Below are 25,000 nucleotides of genomic sequence, written 5' to 3'. Positions count from 1 at the left end.
CCCATCCAGGTACTGACAGGACGCAGCCCTGCTTAGCTTCAGTGGGCGACCATGTTGAGAGTTGAAGAGAGCTAGCCGTTAGCTATATTTATTTTCGTGCTGTAATTGCTGAATCTTTTATCATGGTATACTCTGTATTAAAAATTCTGTCACATTAGCGGTTAAAAAATGTCAGCTGTGGTGGCCAGAATTTAACCTTTGTGTGCTGTTGAGTCGTTTTCATCCACTTTGGTGATTATGAGCCTACATTCAGTTACTAATTTCTCTTATTTTGCCACACATTTTGGTAAAATGCTTTGAAATTCAGAAATCAACAATACACTCATATTGACTCCTCTTTCGTTATGTTCGGGGCTGTTTTTGCCCCATTGACTTCCATTATAATCACATTTTTGATTGCAAAGCCATGCCAGCATATAATCATGCATTATGATTGTTGATTGTGCTTAGTTTCTGACCTAAAATGATATGGTTATATGGAGTAGAGTTAGTGTGTGCTAGTAAATGTGTGACAGAGTGTTACCTTGATATTTCTGAGAAAATCTAAATAAGTTCCTCATCTCTCTGAACATTGTAAACAAAGTAAGTGTATTCATACACACACACACTATAATCTGCTTGTAACGCTCAGGAAACACAATAATCAGATGGATCCAATTGCATGTAAAATTTAACGAATGAATCAAGAATGATCACAAAAAAACATCCAGCCTCGGAAGAGGAAGTAGTCAAATCGGAGGTGACCGAGAGTCCAACAGAGTAACAGATCGAGGTTCCTGACAAAACACAGAGAGACCATAAACGAGTTTAACGAACTGACAATGAAGCACGTAACAACGCTTCTTAAATAGAAGAAGCTAAGTGCCAACAGCTGGGCTGAAGCCAGATCAGCTGATCCTAGTGGTGAGTCACGTGATCACAACAGAACTACAAAACAATCCCACGTGACATGACAGAAAGAGCGCATGCATCATCAACCGTGACACTACTGTTTTACTCCATATAACCTCATATAAAAGACAGAAACGTTTTTGCACAGGACTATCTAAAGGATTAATGCTGGCAACTGATGATCAGCAGGCAAAATTCAAAGTGTGAGCAGTTCCCGACAGCGAAAACCAGCAACAATCAAGACTGCATGATGTAGGGTCATGGCTTTGCAATCAAAATATGTGATTATAATGGAAGCTAAGTTGCTTAATTTTTTAAAGAAATAGATTTTTCATCATTTTAAAGAGGCTTTAGCTCCATTATAATTCACTTAAATGAAACTTCGTTAAGTAAAATGAGGTAAGTAAAATAAACTCATTTAAAAGCAAAAACAAGATTATTTTCCTTATCCCATTGGCAGATTATTTTGCTTGTTTTAAGGAAAAACTCACTTAATTTTGACTCATTATTTCTGAAAACAAGACCATGTTTTTGATTTGAAGAATTTTTAGATATTCAGACAAAAGCTAAGTGATTTTTTTGCAGTGTGTTAACTGCACTTAAACTTTCTTCTTCAGGTTTTGCTGCTCCAATCCTCTCAACCGTCCTAAACCCCAGCATCAGCCGCCTCAGAAAGCACTCTGGAAACTCGAGAGCGTAAAAAGCACTCGGCGAATCGTCATCGCAATAATAGATTTTCCATTTTCCCCGGCTGTCTTCCGCATCTGTAACCAGCCGCTCAGAGAGCAGACGCTGATTCTGCTGATTTGGATGACGTGAGCGTCGGAGGGGGAAAAAAATCCAGATCTGGTCGCCTTTGCGGTTTCGCTCAGACGTCTGGCCGTCACCTCCTTCGAAGCGGAGGATTCTGGGATAGCTGTATGGAGGTGTGAAGGACTGGTTTGCGGGACATTCTGGCTGGTGGAGATCATGGGAAAGGAGCAGGATCTTCTGCAAGCGGTCAAGAATGGAGATCTAGCCACTACACAGAAACTGCTGGCCAAAGTCAGAGCCAGCAAAAGCAGTGAGTAACACCATATTACTGTAGTCCTGAGCTTTAGTGCTGACTGCTTCATTTCATTTTTCCCGTTGCCATTTATAAAGTCTTGGTTTGCGCCACCCTAATCAAGTGTGTTTTTCATCTGGAGTGTTGGGGGTGTGTTGGGGAAGTGTGTGTATTTTCTCCTGGTTTGAGTGTGGTTGGCCTTTGGAGCGGCTTACTGATAACATCGACAGACTGAGCTCTGTGTTTGCGTTCACCTTTATCTCTTTATGGCAGCACATTGAGAGCGAGCTGTAGCCTCCCAAAACAAACCTACATTTCTGTGATGTGGTCTGTGAACGGGTCGAGAGATCCTCTCCAATGCAAGACAGCACATGGCAAAGCAGAAATGGGGTCTTTTCCTGTAGGCCTGCACTATTACGGTGGCTCAGTGGTTAGTACTCGCAGCAAGAAGGTCGCTTGTTCGAGTCCCGACTGCTCCGGTTTCCCCCACAGTCCAAACACATGCGTTGTAGGTGAACTAAACTGGGCGTAGTGTATGAGTGTGTGTGTTTGAATGAGTGTGTATGGGTGTTTCTCAGTACTGGGTTGCGGCTGGAAGAGCATTCGCTGCATAAAACATATGCCAGAATAGTTGGCGGTTCATTCCACTGTGGTGACAGTGACAGTTTGTAAGCACATTAGTTTGTAAGCACATTATCTTGAACAATGTAAAAAATATAACACGGTCTAAATGTAAAACAGGGCTTGAAAATAAGCCCTGCCTGATGGCCTGGGGCTAGCGTGAGGCGCTCGGGACAGTAGACCGGATGGTTACTAGCCCGACCAGGCCAGTGCTGCCTTGTCACTAGTTTATTTGGCTGCGACTGTCTGTCTTAGGGTGCTTTCACACCTAGACGTTTGTTTTGGAACCTCTCGGTTGCCCAGTTAGCGTGGTTCATTTGGCATATGTGAATCCCGCAAACACGCTCCGATCCACACCAAATCAATTGGCCCGAGATCGCCTGAATGAGGTGGTCTCAGCTTGATTGAAACGAACTCTGGAGCGGATCGATTGTAGTGAGAAAGCAAAACGATCCAACAAGCTGACGACCCAGGCTATATCACAGTGTATTATGGTTGTGTAATAGCCATACTGTATACGGCTATATAAAGAGAGAGTTATCGTACGTTCACACCAAAAGCGGCGAGAGCGTTAAAGTAGCCGGAAATCATTCATTTTCAATGAGAGCCGGCGGCGAGGAGCAGCGCGGTGTGGGCGTCGAGGAGAGTTGAAATCAAGTTAACTTTATGGTAATGTGCTATGACGTGGTTCGGTGGCAAGCAATCAGAATGAAGAAGTCCACCGCTTGAGAGTCCAGAAAGCACAGTCACTGTGAACTTTGGTTCCGACCACAGTTGTTCCCAGGGGTTTGATTATTGCGGTCGCCAGATTTCCAGTTATTTACAATGTTTTCTTACAGGAACATGCATTAAATAAGTTACTGGCGAGTTACTGATGTGCATTAATGTTTTGTATATTTATCTTTAAAAAAAGCGGGAATCTCATGCGACAGTACAAAACAATATTTCAGACATATGGACATATTGTATAATCAAGTGGAGCAAAGCCACACCACATGCATCTTGATCTTCCATTGTTAAATTAATTTGATAAAACTTGTGCAACATTTTCACGCTAGAAGGCATGTTTTATGCATGAATGTAACTGATATGATATGCTGCAACGGCCCCTGTAAATACGAGATCAATGTAGCAAATTTTGACGCTCTCACCGCCGGAGCTGAAGGCAGACAGCATTGTCTCTAGGGTGGCCAGAGCGACCTGTGACGCTCTCACCGCCTTCGGTGTGAACGCACAGTTCTGAGTAGGGCGGGATGTCATCAATCCTACCGCTAAATGTGCATTTCATGTCAAATACGAAAGTGAAAGCATGCTAAAAGATTACCGAGAGCTGTTTATCCATTAGGAAAATTGACAGAAATGACCATCTGAAGATTTTTACATATTTTAATCTTGCAATATTTTGTATTAGTCCTGTTGTTTTGTTCATTTCTGCACTGACACCACGAAAGAAAGATCAACATTGACCTGTTTCATGATCTGACTGCAGTCTCGCTTCTTTTGTTATTTTCTCTCTATAATTTAAGCCTATAATGCAGAATTCTAGCCAACATTTTCATAATAGATTGATTAATTTAATAGAGTTTTACAAAACTTGACAACTGAAATTACACTCTGTATGAGAAAGTCTGACCTCTCTGATTTATATGTGGTGACAATGTCTCAGGGTGTCAAAATTAAAGCACATTTTCGCTTGTGTGTGTGTGTGTGTGTGTGTGTGTGTGTGTGTGTGTGTGTGTGTGTGTGTGTGTGTGTGTGTGTGTGTGTGTGTGTGTGTGTGTGTGTGTATGTATATATATTTTTTGTCCAAGTTTAGTTTCATCACAATTATAATTTTTAAAATGATCAGTTGTATTTAAAGAAAAATTATGCTGAATAAAAAATCTATACAATTATGTTTGACTTTTGACACATTATTTAAAATATGTGGCTAAATTTTGGCAGGGCAGGTAAAAATCTGAACCACTGGACTGATCAGGCTAGTAGAAAAAAATCCTTAGGTTTTATATATAATTTTATATACGATTTCATATATAATTGTTTTAATTTAAAATACTGTAGTTTTTTCTTAATTTGTCATGAAAGCTGACAACTTTTTGGAAAAAATGGCAACGATATTTAAGAGGTTTTAAGTTAACAGTGGCAATCGTGTAGAGTACTTTGTGATCATGCTTGGTCATTTATGGTGCTATTAAAACCAGCGCATCAAGCCTGAAGCTCTTTTATGAAATAGTAGCTAGTAAATCACGTTTTCAATTTTGCTCAGATAAATTTTCTTGGTAACATTTGTTTTGGAAAGCAATGTGCTGCGAACATCTGTCAAAACTTCTACATTGGTGCCAACAGGGTTTGACTCCCCCTTAATTAATATTCGATCCCTTTGAAGGCCGTCAAATGTAAGTGTGTCAGGGTCAACGCTTTAAATAGTGAGAAATAGTTTACTCTGATCTGTATTTTAAATATTAATATTAATAATCAACATACTAAAATAGTAAAAACAGTAAGGTGCTGTTTTGGTGACTGTCGCTTTAAATTCAAATGAGATTGTGCTCTTTTCAAAAGAGGGCGGAGCTACAAATGCCTGTATGTCAGCATAGTGGCAGATTCAAAACAGGACTAACATCCTATGCTAATGAGGGAGAGATGGTCACTAGTGGGCGGGGCTTTCCTCCTCTGATGACATCATTCAAAGGGTGAATGTCAATCAAAGTGTTTCAAGTCTGATTATAAACAATACAATTGATATGTGTACTATTAGAAGCGGGTTATATTCACACACTGCTGACACACATCTCTTATATATGAGTGATTTTTGCATAATAGGTGCCCTTTAAATGAAAGCGCTTCCATTTGCTTGAATAAATGTACTCCCATGCTCGATGCTTCACACCTGGATCGACCTTAACCTCGAATACACCTTTGTGGCTTTTGTTTGTGAGGGTGCTTGTAATTATCCATTGAAACACAGAGAACTTTGTCTTTTGAGAGGTGTTGTTGAGCAGGTGTCTATGTGTGTGTTTGTCTGTTCAGTTTAAACTCATGGGAAAGAGCAGCAGGTCCAACACCTTGTTTATACCTGGTTTTAAAGATGTGGTTTTGTCAATCTGATTACAGCAATGGTACAGTAAATACCAGTCTACAGTATGTGATGTACAGGTGAAGTCTGAATTATTAGCCCACCTGTATATTTTTTGAGATGCTAATGGTCTAATCTGATTCAATGATCTATGCTAAGCTAAGCTAAACTAAAAGTCCAATTTTGAACATTCCTTTAAACGTTCCCAATTTCTGTTTGACAGATAGAAGAATTGTTCAACACATTTCTAAACATAATAGTTTTAATAAACATTTCTAATAACTGATTTATTTTCTTTTTGCCATGATGACAGCACATAATATTAGACTAGATATTGTTCAAGATCATTCTATACAGCTAAAAGTGACATTTAAAGGCTTAACTAGGGTAATTAGGGTAAAGTTAGGGTAATTAGGCAAGTCATTGTATAACAGTGGTTTGTTCTGGAGACAATCAAAAACTAATATTGCTTAAGGGGCTAATAATATTGACCTAAAAATGGGTTTAAAAACATTAAAAACTGCTTTTATTCTAGCCGAAATAAAACAAATAAGACTTTCTCCAGAAGAAAAAATATTAGAGGAAATACTGTGAAAATTTCCTGAATCTGTTCAACATTATTTGGGAAATATTTGAAAAAGAACTCAAAATTTAAGGACAGAATAACAAAATAAATAATGAAATTTTAAACGTTACGTTAGATAACCCTGCTCCACCTCAGCGATTCTTTATCCACATGTGTGTGTGCGCAAACAAGCGCCGATAACACAGACTCCTCACGGCGGCACGGGTCTGGGGGCCGATCTGCTGTGTTTACCTCCTCCTTTGTCTTTTTTTTTCAGCCAGAATCATCGTCTGGTCTATTGTGCGAGTGCTGAGTAATTGCTGCATAATGTCATCTTTAGTGCGCGGAGGGTCATAAACGCTTTCATACAGTCATTAACACACGGCGGGCTTTTGTGGCCCTCATCCTTCAGGCTGGAGAAGGCCTGGCCAGATGACTATAGCCTTCCCAGCATGCCTCTGTCTCAGTCGGAGATGAGAATTTATTGGATTTGTTGACTGTATTACTAACTAGGGCTACACAGCGTATCGTTTCAGCATCGAAATTGCAAAAAAATGCTACAGCAATTTTATGTTTCTCGTCCAAAACATCGACAGATTCTTAAATCGAGAAGCTTTTTCTTGACCAGTTATACATATTGTCTTGTTGTTGAGTCAAAATTGAGAGATTTTTTTTGGGGGGCAAAATAATCCAAATTAAAACAAGATTGTTTTGCTTGCCTCGTTGGCAGATTATTTTGCATGTTTTAAGGAAAAACAAACTTTATTTTGATTATTTATTCTTAAAACAACACTTTATCTTTTGCTTGTCTATAAAATGCTTCTTGCTTGAAACATTTTTACATATTTGAACTAGAAACGAGACCAAAACAAGTTGATCATTTATGGCCTGGGCTATTTCAGCCAGGTTTAAATCATTTGGGCGCCAGATATTATGAAGTTTGGAGGTGTAAAATGTATTTATTTTTTTGGTTCAGTTTAAGTATCGTTACACCCCTTATAGATTCTAACACCTTGTTGATTTGGAGGAGTTCACCAGTTGTTCCTTTCCTACTACTGAGAAAGTCTGAAATTTATCCATTTAATGAATGAAGGAATTGCCCCGAGATAGCGTTGGAAAAACGTTTAGCTTAGCTTAGCATAGATCATTGAATCGGATTAGACCATTAGCATCTCACTGTAAAAATTCCCATTGGGAGTATAGTATATGACCTAGAAATTAGCCAGTTTTAATAGACGGTTTAGCTACAGATGAGTTGAGCTTTAATAAGGAAAAGTATCAAAACTTTTTTATTTGAGCGAGCTGGTCATGGTTTAATTCGATTCAATGATTTATGCTAAGCTAAAAGTGCTCAGAGATTGACTGAATGGATTCAAACATGTTAAAACTCGACTGTTTAACTCTAGAGGAGCTGTAAAATGAGATTATTTCCACACAAAAAAAGTGTTGTGTTGCTTTAATATGAAGAAGATTGTCTATTTGAGGGAGATGCTAATGGTCTAATCCAATTCAATGTTTTATGCTAAGCTAAGCTAAAAGTGCTCTGAGATTGACTGAATGTATTCAAACATGTTAAAACTCGACTGTTTAACTCTAGAGGAGCTGTAAAATGAGATTATTTCCACACAAAAAAAGTGTTGTGTTGCTTTAATATGAAGAAGATTGTCTATTTGAGGGAGATGCTAATGGTCTAATCCAACTCAATGTTTTATGCTAAGCTAAAAGTGCTCGGAGATTGACTGAATGCATTCAAACATGTTAAAACTCGACTGTTTAACTCTAGAGGAGCTGTAAAATGAGATTATTTCCACACAATAAAAGTGTTGTGTTGCTTTAATATGAAGAAGATTGTCTGCTTGAAGGAGATGCTAATGGTCTAATCCAATTCAATGTTTTATGCTAAGCTAAGCTAAAAGTGCTCTGAGATTGACTGAATGTATTCAAACATGTTAAAACTCGACTGTTTAACTCTAGAGGAGCTGTAAAATGAGATTATTTCCACACAAAAAAGTGTTGTGTTGCTTTAAAATGAAGAAGATTGTCTGAGAAAATAACTTGGTCCACGAAAATTAAAACAAACAAGACCATTAATAAAATGAACTAGCTTTTAGTCTTCTTCTCTGTGTATACGGCCATAGAAGCAGCATTAGCATTAGCCGTTATGCTTTTTAAGCTAATGATTTTAGGCCTGCCTTCAATAGGCTTTGGTCTCAGTCCCTGAGGGCCTGTCAGATTACCAATGATTCTTTGTTCTAGCTCACAGCTTTGCTAATTCATCACCTTGTGTGTTTGGTACATGTGCTCATCACAGCTGCGTAGCATGATATCTGAAGTGAACGACATCTGCTAGCCAGGGTTATTTTATTAAATATTAGCTAAAATTGAAATAAAACAAAATAAATTCACAATGAATTAAACGCTAAAGCTAAACTACTGAAACTAAGTTTAAATAAACTAGCTGAAATAAAATAACTATTAGCAAAAACTTTACAAACATCATGGGACGAAGTATTAGTTTGGATACAAGGCAAAATATCTGTGAGACTTCTCATGGGAAATTATTAAGTTTGGCCTAATACTTAAGGATAAAAATATCTTATATAATGAATAATTTTTTGTTATTATTAACATTTTATATTCATAAATATTATTTTTTCAAAATTCCCCCAAGACTAGTGGCATTTAGAGAAGAATTTGTGATGTATTTGAAGACATTACGAGAGATGAAAAGCCAAAAAGCAAGACATTTATATTCATCATTAGTGGATTTTGGTTTCATATTTGGAGAAATTCAACTCCCCTGCTACATATTTTTCTTTATAAATATAAATTCATATTTTTTTGTTATTATATTTATTTATATATGTTGTATTATTATTATTATTAATGAGGATGGAAAGAATGTGAATGCACTTAAAATCAGAATCAGAAAGAGCTTTATTGCCAGGTATGTTCACACATACGAGGAATTTGTTTTGGTGACAGAGCTTCTACAGTGCAACAGGATAACAGAGACAGAACAAAAAACAGATCATAAATATATTTTAAAAAAATAGAAGTAAGTAGTGAGTGCAAATATACAGATTGACAAGTGTATGAACGTGTTTATTACTATATACAACGTTATATGTGCAGCTGCTATGTGCAAATTGGCATGTAAAGTGTGTTGTTAAATAAGTGTATATGTGTATAAAAGTGTATAGCAGTAGTGATGTTGGCTCCACAATAATTATCATCAAGTGTTCATGAGATGGATTGCCTGAGGGAAGAAACTGTTTCTGTGTCGGGCTGTTCTGGTGCGCAGTGCTCTGTAGCGTCCACCAGAAGGTCAAAGTTCAAAGAGGCAGTGTGCTGGGTGTGAGGGGTCCAGAGTGATTTTGGCAGCCCTTCTGCTCGCTCTGGATAAGTACAGTTCTTGGGGAGTAGGAAGGGTTGTACCAGTGATTCGCTCAGCAGTCCGAACTATTCGCCGTAGTCTTTGGAGGTCGTATTTAGTAGCTGAGCTAAACCAGACAGTTATTGAGGTGCAGATGACTGATTCAATGATGGAGGTGTAGAACTGTTTCAGCAGCTCCTTTGGGAGGTTAAACTTCCTCAGCTGACGAAGAAAAAAAATTATTGTTATCTCAGTCTTTTGTGTATTTCCAAAAAGTATTTATGCCTTTGTGTTACTGTTTAAGCATTGTTAATAATAATAAAATAACTAAATAACCGTTTTCAGAATAAAATAGCACTCATACTGTGGTGGAAAATCGTTCCCAAGATAAAAATGAAATAATTTCAAATATTTAACAATAAATAAATATGTAAAACTAAACAAAGTTAGCAACGATCACTGAAAAATTAGCTAAAATAACAATTAGCAAAAATAAATGAACACATTCTGGGTTGATAAGCGATAATTCTGTGGTGGAAAAGCTGACCTGCGAATGTTTAGATAAATGCAGTAGATGCAAAAAAAAAAAAAATGCTGACTAGGCAACTACATGTACAGCATGATCTTTAAAGGAACGTTCAAACTTTTTGGACTTTTAGTTTAGCTTAGCTTAGCATAGATCATTGAATCGGATTAGACCATTAGCATCTCAAAAAAAATTCCTACCGAGCGTATAGTTACTTTCCATAATGACCTTTAAAATAGTAACTCTTTTTTTTGAATGAGATGCTAATGTTCTAATTCAATTCAATGATCTATGCTAAGCTAAGCTAAAACTGCTTCTGCCAGACTCGGAGATCGGCTGAATGGTTTAACAATGGTTTGCTTCCTTCAGACTCCATAAATCATGAAGGAGACCCAGATGGTGGTCAAACAGATTATAGGGTATTATATATGGAGAGGAGACCCCCGTGCACATGCTTTTTTTTTTATCATGTCCTGCTTATCATGACCTATTTCAGATCTGAGTGTTTATTTCTGGTTATAGGGATAGTGTAACATTTTAGTAGCTTGAAATAGGATATATAGAGAAAAAAAAATGGAAATGTACTCCCTATTTACTCTCTCTCTCTCTCTCTCTCTCGTTCACTCTCTGAAGTGGTTCCAAACCTTAACGGGTTACTTTCTGCGGTTGAACACTGAAGATTACATTTTGAATGTCCGAAATCGGTAACCATTGACTTCCATTGTAGGAAAAACAAATAGTTTGGAAGTCAAAGGCTACAACATTCTTCAAAATATCTTCTTTTTTTGTGTGTTTAACTGCAGAAAGGGTTTCATGAAGATATGCTTTTTTGACCTTTTTTTTGTTTATTTGAGCCTATCAAGAACAGATGGAAGTCATGGGTCGGGTGGATTTGTGACACTATCTGTTTGTATGATAATGTTCTGTGTTAAATCCGTGGTGTAATCCTCGTTTTTTTTAATCCCAGATGTTTGATCCTGTTGTTTTCAGTGCTGGGATGTTTACAGTTGGGATGTACATGTTTTTCAGAGGAACACCAAATACAACATGATGAAGTAACACATGATAAAGCCGTCACTTCCTTGCTACTCTGAGTTTTTGTCCGAGCCTGTCACGACATCGACATTTTGTTGTTTTGTTTCTTCAGAATTTCAGAGTGAAATTAATACAAAATCATGGCTGCCTAAGCATATTTTTATCTTGTCAGTCAAATTTCATTGAGTCAAGAAAACAGTTGTGAAGAACACGAGACTGATTCCTGTGACGCTCCAGAGACAGACGAGTCTTCGCTGAGGCCTGAACCGTACCGTACCACTTTTTCGGCACCCTTTCGAAAGGGTACCAAACACGAGAAAGGGTACCAAAAGGCGGAGCTAGACGCGCAACTGAACGCTATTGGTTTACAGAGATACGTCATTCGCTTATGCAACAATCCAGAATGAAAACAAAAAACCCGCCATGTTTGAAATACACAGCGAGAGATTTTAGTGGAATTATTTATACACATAATAACGAGCCATGGTCGATCTGGGCTCAAACAAACCTTGTCGTCGTCTTGAACAGCCACAAAGCCAAGAAGAAGAGCAGATTTACCCTGTGCCGCGTAGTTTTTTACGAGCCAGTCTGAGGCGCGAGCGGTTTCGCTTTCTTCCTTGCGCTCGCGCGCGTCTAACATTATATCTGAAATAACAAACTTCTATAGCTGATGATAATAACCTGCGCTTGATTATTGACGTGCTTTTGAAACCCGATCCTGTCAGACACTGACAAACGCGAGAGTGAAGCGTGAAGAAACAAAGGAGAAGCCGGAAAAAAAGGAGCACATTATTTATCAGCAGACATGAACAAAATGCCATGTATAACTAACTTATTATCTTCACATTTTGGACTAATATGAACTCAGAATGATGGAATTACTGTCTAACAGAGGCTACATGTGCTGCTGAAGATTACAGACACAGATGAGAGGTTTACACTGACTGTAGGCTATAATTTGTGTTGTTTTGCACCTAAATACTGACGAAATGTCTGCTATGTGTAGTTCTTCTGTAGTTGGGAACATATCGGAGACTGTAAGGGGCTGTATGTGTTTATATATGTTCATTTATTTGGTTATTTAATATAATTACAGACGTTACAGTAGGCTGTTTCGCACTGTCATTGATCTGCAGTTATAATCAACTCATGTTCATAGTAAAGTCAGTAATAAACATTTCTACACAAGTATTTATGTGTGTAAAGCATCTGTTTTGTGAGAGCTTCTCATATGATATGTAAGTGACCCGTACAGCTTTACTGTAGACATTTCCTCCAGTGAGAATGACGTCGACTGAAACTTTCTGTCAGACACCACACCCACCAAAAAGGTACCCTTATTAGTGGAAACGCAAGCCTGATAAAGGTGACCCGTACCAAACCGTACCGTACCGTACCAGTCAGTGGAAACGAGCCAATAGATGTACACACAAGTCCAAAGTTCCAGATCACCAGTTAACTTTACATAAATTAAGAGTCTTATTAGAGGAGATTTAAACCATATTAGTAAATCCAGTGTTTTTAAATGCTACTTATTTTGCATATATATATATATATATTTTTTTTTTTTTTTGTAACCAACACATGCTCTATCAGTAACATTGTTAAATTACAGTACATTCAAGGGGGAACTCTGGTTCCCAGTGAGAGTATTGTGGTTTGAACAGTAAGGGGCGTATCATGTTTTGTTCGGTTTGATTATCGTTACACCCCTAGAAGAATCTAGCATAGACCTTGTTGATTTGGAGGAGTTCACCAGTTTATACTACTGCTGAGAAAGTCTGTAATATATTCATTAATGGTCTACATTGCTATAATTCCGGCTCTGACACCTACAAAAGGAGAATGTCAATCAAAGTGTGTCTGCAGACTGTTTTTATCAAGGGTGATTATAAATGAAATAGGATTAATACATTTTTACCAATAGAAGCTGGTTATGTTCACACACTGCTGCCACACAACTGTGTTCAGTCCCCTTATAATGTAAATGATAATATGCCCCCTTTAAATGGTCTAAACAAGCCAAATACACATTTTATTCAATGTAACTTTCAAAATAATTAATAAATAAATGATACGGAGGTCAGCAGTTAACTGTACTTAAATGAGGAATCTTATTAAAAGATGATTCATATTAGTAAGACCAATGTTATTAAACCATACTTATTCTGCATCTATATAGACTAGCAGCCAACATGTGCTTTATCAATAAGATTGTTAAATTACAGTACATTCCAGGGGGAACATTAGTTCGGGGATCATGTATTTTTGGTTTGTTTTGAACATTGTTACACTCCTTATAGAATCTACCATAGACCGTGTTGATTTGGAGGAGTTCACCAGTTTAGACCATTTTTCCTTTGCTACTGCTGTCTGAAATGTGACCATTAATGACCTACAGTGCTCTAATTGGGAGATGGTGCTTATTTTATCTCTGATATCTTCAATCTTGTATGTAAAGAAGATCATAAAATCATAATTTCATAGCTTGATTGGCCACTGTATCAAGCAAAACCCTGGGATTGTAATTGTTTACTTCTACTTGAAGGCATTGTTCAGCCTAAAAAATTTACATTCTGTCATCATTTACTCGTCCTGTACTTGTTGCAAACCTTTTTGAATTTCTATCTACTGTTGAACACAGAAGAAGAAGATGTTTTGAAAAATGCTGAAAGCTTGTAAGCACTGACATCCTTCCTATTATGGAAGTTCAATTCAATTCAATTCCCCTCTATTTGTATAGCGCTTTTACAATGTAGATTGTGTCAAAGCAGCTTCACATTAAAGGTCATAGTAAATAGGAACAGTGTAGTTCAGTTTGTAGTGTTTAAGTTCAGTTCAGTTGAGCTCAGTTCAGTGTGGTTTAATAATCACTACTGAGAGTCCAAATACTGAAGAGCAAATCCAACGATGCGCAGCTCTACAGATCCTGAACCATGCAAGCCAGTGCCGACAGCGGAGAGGGAAAAAAACTTCACTAAATGTCGAAAGTGAAGAAAAAAAACCTTGAGAGAAACCAGGCTCAGTTGGGCACGACCATTTTAATTTCTCCGCTGGTCAAACGTCTTGTGCAGAGCTGCAGTCTCAGTGGCGGAGGCTGGAAGCTGGCCTCAGCGAAGACTCGTCTGTCTCTGGAGCGTCACAGGAATCAGTCTCATGTTCTCCACTTTTCCATGACCATCACAGTAGCTGCTCAGGATACGGCCTGGTCCAGGATATGGAAACCTTGGGATCATCTCGCCGTTGGTCTTGGATCGAATCAGTGACTCTGCATAGTCTGAGGGCCTCGGGAAGAGTATCCCCAGGTGGAAATGGAGAATAACGAAAATAATTAGCGTAGCTGCTGTTCATAGTGTATATAAACAAGATGCAGAAACCTGTATGGAAGCCTCCTAAGTGGTGCACTAAGTGTATGCTTTACATAACAGATAGGTCTTTAATCTAGTTTTGAATTGGGAGAGTGTGTCTGAGCCTCGGACGTTATCAGGAAGGCTATTCCAGAGTTTAGGAGCTATAAATGAGAAGGCTCGACCTCCTTTACTTGACTTTGCTATTCTAGGTACTACCAGAAGCCCTGAGTTTTGAGATCTTGAAGAGCAGGTTGGATTGTAGCGAGACAGAAGATTGGTTAGATAAACAGGAGCTAGATTATTTAAAGCTTTATATGTAAGAACCAATATTTTAAATTCAATACAAACTTAACAGGCAGCCAGTGTAAGTGGAAGTCAAGTTTTCATCTTTCTCCAAGACATCCTCTTTAGTGTTCAATAGAATAATGAAGCTCAAAGGTTCGGAACCACTTTAAGGTGAGTGAATAGTGAGTACATTTTAATTTTTGGGTGAACTATCCCTTTAAACACTTCCGAAAATCTGTTGGAAACGTAATAAATAGAAATATTAGCTCACTGAAAAAAAAATTATGGATTGGATTTACTAAACTTTATTATGGTTGGTGGTAGCAAACAATTTATATGGGCTGAATTTAAACAAACAAAATAAATTTAGTAATGTTAACAACTTAATTTGCTTGTTTAAATTCAGCCCATGTAAATAGTTTCAACCACTTGCCTTAAAATAATTGTAAATCCAATGAACCATGTTTTAAATACACAAGCTCAACAATACGCATGACAGAAATCCACAATATTGTTGATGCATTGGCAACAGCCGAGGTGTTATTTACAGTCTTCGCAGTGTAAGTGTTAGGGTTGAACTTCTTGGGTTTCGTGCTCTCGGCGTTCAGTAATTCAGCACACAAAGCACATTGTGCTCCAGACAAAGCATATTTATCCTCCTCACAGAGAATAAACCGAGATGAAGTGCCATTGTGAATGATTTAATTCACTGGATTATCCTGAAATAAGCATTACCTCATGGTTATTTAATCCAATAAACCTTTTTTTCCTTTTTAATTTCCTTATAGCTTTTTATTATCGTACCACCTACCACTAACATCCAAATGCTTTCTTACTTAGTTTTTGTCGTTCTTCTAGTCCAAATATCTAAAAAATACTGAAATCAGGAAGCTTTTTCTAGTTTTCTAGTGAGGTTTTCTTTAAAACCTGAAATAATTTGCCAATGTCCATTTATTTACGCTTGTGAATTGCTTTATGTGATGTTGATCACTGCTCTGTAGACTTGATGTTGAAACTTCAACTTTACAGTTTAACAAAGTGACTTTTACTGACATTTTAGTAGCTTGAAATAGGATATATAGAGAAATAAAATGACCGCAAATGTGCTGGCAGTTTATTATGAGGCTTTTGTAGCATAATATACACCACCAAGCCACTTTACATTACATTACAACCCAGACAAACTATTAAAAATGTTCATAGAGTAACTTTTTTCTATCTTTTCAAGGTTAAATGTTGTTGGAGGAAAGATCAAGGTCTCATAATCAGGGTGTCTGTGGAGTCTTAAAGTCTTAAATTCACTGAAATTTTGTCTAGTAGTGTGTGATTGTTTGAGAAGTGTAAGTGCTCTGAATTGGGCTTAGGCACGGTTTAGTTGGCCGGCCCTGGCCTTGTTGGAAAAGGTGTGCCAGAACACGGTTCTCTTAGGCTTTGGTGTGGTAGGCTTGTAGTGTGAGTGCAAAGTGCGCCTGAGCCCAAACTGAAGATGCGACGTGACTTTTAGGGGACTGCTTCATAATGATTTATTAATCATTCCTAATTTTCAGTGAACGCAAACTGTCGTAGTTTATTAAAGACGCAAACCCCTCACTGCACGACAGCTGCACCTTCAGCAAACCTCCTAATTCCTGCAGCATGAGGACTTTATGATTGTTTATGAGCGTTAAAAGTGGCTGATCTGTTCGGTGAAATATTTGACTGCGTGTCACTGCATCCCAAATGACTAAAACCATATAACTAAAGAAATCTCCACTGTGCTGAGCGAGAGCGCTTCTTACTGAACAGCACATCATCGATGATGTAAGCGTGCTCATGCATCCCATCGGGGAGACGGGAGGGGGGACAAGAGTGCTTCGGCCCGGTTCAAGGCAACTGTACATAGTTGTGAGTACGCCCTAAAATAATTGTAAACAGGTTTTAATTTTCCTTTGTTCATAAAAAGCTACCCAATCAGGCATCCAATCACCAACAATCCATCTCAATAGAACTTTTAACAAAACTCTATTTATAACTCTACTTACCAATATGGTTTGATTATCGTCCTCACGATAATGTTTGTTTAAAGGTTATTATGTGTATTTATAGTCCATATTTGGTACATTTGGTTAATTATAGTTTTTAAAGATTTGTATGTGGAATGTGAATGCATACAACTAGGGTTTCCTTGTTTTAACAATTTAATTAAAACTTGTGGCTAAGAAATAACTTCTAATATACAATATACAAGTTGTAGGAACAGCAAATAATAATTTGACTTCTAGTTGATGATTTGGTATCAGAAGTGGCTTATATGAAAGGTAAAGGCCTCTAGATTACAGTGATTTGAGCACAATAAAATATGATCATGTCTTGATTATTAATGATTTGATTAGGACAGTAAGGTCTGACTCTGCTTAGACTAAAGTCTCATCACTGAACCTTCAATAATGTCCAGTATAGAATATGTGCTCATGCTGCAGTGGAAACAGAATGAATATTGTGTCTGACTCCATCATGAGCTTGGAGGACTGCATCCATACATCTCTGCAATGACTCTGATTAATAAAGTCATCTGGAATGGCAAAGAAAGCCTTCTTGCAGGACTCCCAGAGTTCATCAAGAGTCTTTAGATACATCTTCAACGCATCTTACCCCGGACATGCTCAATAATGTTCATATCTGGTGACTGGGCTGGCCAGTCCTGGAGCACGTTGACCTTCTTTGCTTTCAGAAGCTTTGATGTGGAGGCTGTGTGTGAGAAAAATCGACCTTCTGCCACTTTTCCGAATGATCAACTAGAAGTGAAGAACGTGCCGTAAAAAAAAACGTGCTGTATAAGTCTGAAATTGAATGCATAATGTAATTCAAAAGCATAAATAAACGAACTTAAAATAAAAACATGAATCTTAAAATAGGGAAAACTGCTGATTTACGAATATTCTAGAATATTTCAAGACAATTGTGACACTGAAGACTAACCATGATTAAATTCAGCAAATTAACCCTAACATTCAATAAAATCACAGCAGTAAAACTTCGCAATTTCACAGCTTTTACAGTATTTTCTATTAAATAAACGCAGAATAAGCTCATAGTAAAACATTACGAGCATCTCATTGATTCTAAACCAGTCAGTGTGTGTGTAGGAGTCACAGATGATTCTATTAGAGGAGTCACTGTAGTGGTTTTTCATTCATTAGTAGCCGGTTTATGAGACGCTCCTCAGTATCAGGCATCCTCCGGCAGCAGGGCAAACTATTGAGATTGTCTGGTTTGGGTCGATGTTGAAGGGGACGTGTTAAAACCCTTTGTGACAGACTGTGAAATTCTGTCTCTGTGCGCCAGTTGTCTGTCGGGTCTGCCACTCGCCTGCTAAATGTTTAATTGGCTCGCTAAAGAGAAGCGTCTTAAGAGCATGTCAGCTGGATTATCTACGATCAGTTCAGATGAATGGCCATTTTAATCCAGTTAAATACATTTTTTTAGCGTCGTTCTGTCCTTTCATTTGCTCTTCATCATTCTGATAAAGCGTTCTGGCATTGAATGTCTTTCTAAAACCTCAGTATTATACGTGCTGTAGTTATATTCACAGTTATAAGTGAGAAGTCATCATTATGAGGAGTTTTATTAATAGACAATTAAACCATATTAGTAAATCCAGTGTTATTAATCAGTACTGATTTTGCATATACATCACATTTTTAACCTCGACTAGCAGCAGACATGCTCCATCAGTAACAGTAGTGGGTGTATCATGTTTTCCTGGTTTATTTTGAACATCCTTACACTCCTAATAGAATTTAACATAGACCTTGTTGATTTGGAGGAGCTCACCAATTCTTATTATTAAACTAGTTTTTTTTAAGAGTCTTTCTGTCTTTTTATAGGCTCTTCGTCTGTTTTATTAATTTAATTTCATTTTCTTTTCAGCTTAGTCCCTTTGTTAATCCGGGGTCGCCACAGCGGAATGAACCGCCAACTTATCCAGCATGTTTTTATGCAGCGGATGCCCTTCCAGCCGCAACCCATCTCTGGGAAATGTCTGTTTCATATTGTAACGTTTTAATTTTAAATATTGTAGCGTGTTATTATTTTTATTTTAAAGTACTTTTTTTGTCGTCTTAACTTACGTTAATAAAACGGACTTAAAATATGAAGTAGGCATGTGCCGGTATCACATTTTCATGCTGCGATTAATTGATTGAGCTTTTATCACGGTATACGGTATTATCACGATATTGTAATTTTACTAGAGAAACAGGTAAAAAAACACAAAAAACTTCAGTTTCGTCAACTTAGTAACTTTAATAACTTTTTAATTAACTAAAAGTACTTCAAACATTTAAATACAAATAAATATAAATAAAACAATACACAATATAAAAGTAAACTTGAGCAATTATATCAAAGTGAATGTGCAAAGGGAAACCGTCTTCGATCAGCAATCCCTCTGCATTTTTTTGGAACCCAAAATATTTCCAAACCTCTGACTTTACCGTTTTTGAAGGGGGATGAATTGTCGGCAGCGTTCCTCCTTCCGCCATGCTTCTTCTTCGTGTGAGGATTAGAGAGCGGTGGCAGCGGCGGCGTGCACACAGTGCTTCTACATATATACATTTATTCATATATATTTATTTATATTTATATTTATATTTATATTTATATGTTTACATCAGAGTGCGCATCAGTTCTGCGCAGCATATACGCAGTGTTTCTTCAAGCGGTTGATGGAAAATAAGCTAAGGCGCGTTCTAAGAATATAAATTCGTATCTATTATTTTTCACGGTATTTTGAAGTGCCCGCGATAACAATATCGTGCATATTCGTTACCGTGATTTATCGCATTACCGAATACCGGCACAATAATATGAAGTTAAGCTTTGTATAGCTGAGAAGAAATGTAGCTGAAACCTGATGAACATATTCAAATGAGGTAAAGTCACATAAAGCGTATTGTTCGTAGTGTATTTTGGGTTATTGTGTCGTGTTATTTTTCAAGTTAATCGGCTTGCTAAAGAGAAACATTGTAAGAGCATGTTCAGCTGCATTATGTAGGATTATTTCAGATGAAGAGGCATTTTAATTCAGTTTAAAAAATCATTGTTAGTTCAGTTTACTGAGGAATTTGTTGTAATGTATATATTTTTGTGCATTCGTTCAATTTGCTCTTCATCTTTCTGTCTGCTGTTTTATTTATCAATGTAGTCTATAATTTTCTGTTACACTGCAAAAAAAATTACATTTTTATTTTATTTGATTATAATTCTATTTTCATCTTAACTTTTTTAAATAGTCATCTCAACTTACGTCAATAAGTTTGACTTAAAAATATTAAGTTATTGATAATTTAGCAATCTGTCTATATTTAATGTGAATATAAGTGTTTTCTTCTGTTCTTTCTCTTTTCAAAAAAAATGGAGAGAATTTAAAAAATATTTATGAAGTTATACAAAGAAATGTTGCTGAAACCTGATTAACGCATTCAAATAAGTTAAAGTCTATTTAGCGTTCTGTAATTCTGTTTTCCTACATGTAATGCGCATGCGCTATAGGGGAATTGGATAAGCTAAAATTGGCCGTAGTGTATATGTGTGAATGAGTGTATGGGTGTTTCCCAGTGATGGGTTGCAGCTGGAAGGGCTACATAAAAAGTGCTGGATAGGTTGGTGGTTCATTCCGCTGTGGAGACCCCAGATTAATAAAGGGACTAAGCTGAAAAGAAAATGATTGATTATTGATTTTATTTATATTTATATTTATATTTATATTTATATATTTATATATATATATTTATATTTATACTTATTTAAATATATTTATATTTATTTTTATTTATATTTATATTTTTATTTATATTTATTTATATTTATTTATATTTATATTTATATTTTTATTTATATATATTTAGATATATTTAGATTTATTTATTTATATATTTAGATTTAGATTTGTATATATTTATATTTATATTTATATATTTATTTATATTTATTTATATATATATATTTATATTTTTATTTATATATATTTAGATATATTTAGATTTATTTATTTATATATTTAGATTTAGATTTGTATATATTTATATTTATATATTTATTTATATTTATTTATATATATATATATATATATATATATATATATATATATATATATTTATATATATTTTTATATTTATTTATTTATATATATTTATATTTATATTTATTTATTTATTTATATATTTATATTTATATATTTATTTATATATATATATATTTATATTTATACTTATTTATATATTTATTTATATTTATATATATATTTCTATTTATTTATTTATATATATAAGTTGTAGATTTTTGTGGGAAAACCACTTGTTTGGTTTTCAGTGATGAATAGAAAGTTAAACATTTTATATAAATCCTATATATATATATATATATATATATATATATATATATATATATATATATATATATATATATATATATATATATATATATATATATATATATAGGAAAAGAATAAGTGACCTTGTAGTGACCTGTAGTGTAGTTATTGTCCTAAAACAATATTACATTACTTTCTAAAAACAGAAATTCACATTCAATCAAAACAAAGAAAAGGCTCAAATCACCCTTTTTTGTGTGTGTGTATTTGACCCAGGCTCTGTTTATTTTCAATTGAGCTCTTATCTCATCATCCTGCGTTTGTTGTGTCCGTCAGACATGCAGATGCCGTCTTTAGCGTGCCGCAGATAAGCTTTGAGATTACCACAATTATTTTCTGCACATGAATGAGTATACAAAGCTTATCTTCCTGACACAGATGACTAACTGAGAAGAGTCTGAATGATGTTGAAGACAGCAGAGAACAAATAAACCGTGTGCCTCTGTCTCCTCTTTGATGCTGTAAAGAAACTAATTACAAATACTCAAAGTAGGAGATGTTGGAAACCGGTAACCATCGACTTCCATAGTAGAAATATTTTGAAGAATGTTGGAAACTGGTAACCATTGACTTCCACAGTAGGAATATTTTAAAGAATGTTGGAAACTGGTAACCATTGACTTCCATAGTAGGAATAATTTAAAGAATGTTGGAAACCGGTAACCATTCACTTCCATAGTAGGACTATTTTGAAGAATGTTGAAAACCGGTAACCATTGACTTCCATTGTAGGAATATTTCAAAGAATGTTGAAAACCGGTAACCATTGACTTCCATTGTAGGAATATTTCAAAGAATGTTGGAAACCGGTAACCATTGACTTACATAGTAGGAATATTTTGAGGAATGTTGAAAACTAGTAACCATTGGCTTCCATAGTTGGAATATTTCAAAGAATGTTGGAAACCGGTAACCATTGGCTTCCATAGTTGGAATATTTCAAAGAATGTTGGAAACTGGTAACCATTGACTTTCATAGTAGGTCTATTTCGAAGAATGTTGGAAACCGGTAACCATTTGCTTCCATAGTAGGACTATTTCGAAGAATGTTGGAAACCGGTAACCATTGACTTCCATAGTTGGACTATTTTGAAGAATATTGGAAACCGGTAGCCATTGACTTACATAATAGGAATAATTTAAAGAATGTTGGAAACCGGTAACCATTGACTTCCATAGTAGGACTATTTTGAAGAATATTGGAAACCGGTAACCATTGACTTCCATTGTAGGAATATTTCAAAGAATGTTGGAAACTAGCAACCATTGATTTCCATAGGAAGACTATTTCAAAGAATGTAGGAAACCGGTAACCATTGACTTCCATTGTAGGAATATTTTGAAGAATGTTGGAAACCAGTAACTATTGACTTAGGCGTTAAACGCAACACTTGAGATACTGTTTAGATGTTGATGAAGATGAAAGATACTGTGAGATGACAGAATATGCCAAATGGCCTTAAACAATCACTAAATGCACTACAGAATGTTGCGTTTACACACAAATCGTGTGTATTCTGTCAGTGCTGCAGGAGATTTGTTAGTAGTGCCTCTTGCTGGACATTCCCTAGCTTGTTAGTCAGGGGTCAAAGGTCATACCCTGAGCGTTAACATATTGGCACAGTTAGATTTTTGCCTCTGCTCCATCCATGCTGGAGGTTTACTGACATTTAAATCACCTCTGTTAAATTGCCCAGCACTACTTGTACTACATTTTTGGCAAGTAAAGGTAGTTTTACATGAGTATGATTTTTCACGGCTCCTCTTACATGCACAGATACGCCTGTTTTTAATTTCTGCCAGTGTTCAGCAATGGAAAATTTCCATAAGTGTGCAACAAGACCCCAGCAGAGCCTCAGAACACTGCAGGTAATGAAAGGCAGAACGGCCAGCGCTGTGCGTGACTTCACCACATTTTTCTTTTCCACACAGGGATGCATGAGCAAAATCTATCTGGTGGTATATGCACAACACGGGTCAGCTTTACCTCATGGTGTATAGAGTGACTGATTTTTAAGCACATCCTTTTTAGGTTCATCAGAATTTTGGAAACAGCTAACCATTGACTTCTGTAGAGTAACCATTGACTTCCATAGTAGGAATGTTTTGAAGAATGTTGGAAACCGGTAACCATTGACTTACATTGTAGGAATATTGTAAAGAATGTTGGAAACCGGTAACTATTGACTTCCATTGTAGGAATATTGTAAAGAATGTTGGAAACCGGTAACCATTGACTTCCGTAATAGGACTGTTTTAAAGAATGTTGGAAACCGGTAACCATTGACTTACATTGTAGGAATATTGTAAAGAATGTTGGAAACCGGTAACTATTGACTTCCATTGTAGGAATATTGTAAAGAATGTTGGAAACCGGTAACCATTGACTTCCATTGTAGGAATATTGTAAAGAGTGTTGGAAACCGGTAACCATTGACTTCCATTGTAGGAATATTGTAAAGAGTGTTGGAAACCGGTAACCATTGACTTCCATTGTAGGAATATTGTAAAGAGTGTTGGAAACCGGTAACCATTGACTTCCATTGTAGGAATATTGTAAAGAGTGTTGGAAACTGGTAACCATTGACTTCCATAGTAGAAATATTTTGAAAAATGTTGGAAACCGGTAACCATTGACTTCCATAATAGGACTGTTTTGAAGAATGTTGGAAACCGGTAACCATTGACTTCCATAATAGGACTGTTTTGAAGAATGTTGGAAACCGGTAACCATTGACTTCCGTAATAGGACTGTTTTAAAGAATGTTGGAAACCGGTAACTATTGACTTCAGTAATAGGACTGTTTTAAAGAATGTTGGAAACCGGTAACCATTGACTTCCGTAATAGGACTGTTTTAAAGAATGTTAGAAACCGGTAACCATTGACTTCCATAATAGGACTGTTTTAAGGAATGTTGGAAACCGGTAACCATTGACTTTTGTAATAGGACTGTTTTAAAGAATGTAGGAAACCGGTAACCATTGACTTCCATTGTAGGAATATTGTAAAGAATGTTGGAAACCGGTAACCATTGGCTTCCATAGTAGAAATATTTTGAAAAATGTTGGAAACCGGTAACCATTGGCTTTCATAGTAGGAATATTTTGAAAAATGTTGGAAACCGGTAACCATTGACTTCCATAGTAGGACTATTTCAAAGAATGTTGGAAACTAGTAACCATTGACTTCCATAGTAGGACTATTTCAAAGAATGTTCGAAACTAGTAACCATTGACTTCCATAGTAGGACTATTTCGAACAATGCTGGAAACCGGTAACCATTGAAATTTTTTTTAGGTTCATTTTAGGTCAGAAAGATAAAATAACACAGTAAATACATTATAAATAATATTGATACATTTACATAACATATCAGCGAACTGCCTTGAGCTTAATAGAGTTTTGCAGGGATTTTTCTGGCTTTCTTCATTCTCTGAGCGTGCCAGCCATTGTCTTCACTGCGACATAACACTGCGAACTTTGAATGAGGAGGAAAAAAATGCACAAGAATAGGAGCGATGATGTCAGCTGGAGGGAATGTAAGCCCCGCAGCGCATGCAGGTCGCTATAATGAAGAATGAATGAGTGAATGTCTTTAACAGGTACGGCAAGACATTCTGCACTGCAGAGACGGCTGTGAAACTATCAACCCAGGCTCATTGGAGATATGTGCCCAGGACTATATTTTTCAGAACTGACAAATATGTACCCTGGACTACTTCCTCTTGCAGTGTTTGTTTTCACCCATAGTGTCATTTGTTCATTAAAAGTTTGTTTATAAGTATATAGATGGCCTCAAATCTAAGAGTCGAGGAC

The 25,000-nt window shown here is 36.3% G+C and overlaps 1 protein-coding gene across 1 annotated transcript in view; it reads left to right on the top strand.

Annotated features, from left to right (window-relative positions):
- The window catches only part of LOC130221773 (caskin-2), a 98,393-nt gene that overhangs the window by 7,183 nt on the left and 66,210 nt on the right, over positions 1-25,000 (top strand). The window contains exon 2 of the mRNA XM_056454365.1: positions 1,509-1,954. Within this exon, the coding sequence (XP_056310340.1) occupies positions 1,861-1,954 (94 nt within the window). The 5' untranslated portion in view covers positions 1,509-1,860. The remainder of the gene's footprint in view (positions 1-1,508; positions 1,955-25,000) is intronic.

The sequence above is a fragment of the Danio aesculapii genome, chromosome 3, assembly GCF_903798145.1.
Source record: "Danio aesculapii chromosome 3, fDanAes4.1, whole genome shotgun sequence".
Taxonomy (NCBI): Eukaryota; Metazoa; Chordata; class Actinopteri; order Cypriniformes; family Danionidae; genus Danio; species Danio aesculapii.
The sequence above is the reverse complement of the archived record's forward strand: the minus strand, read 5'-3'. Positions and strand labels throughout refer to the sequence as shown.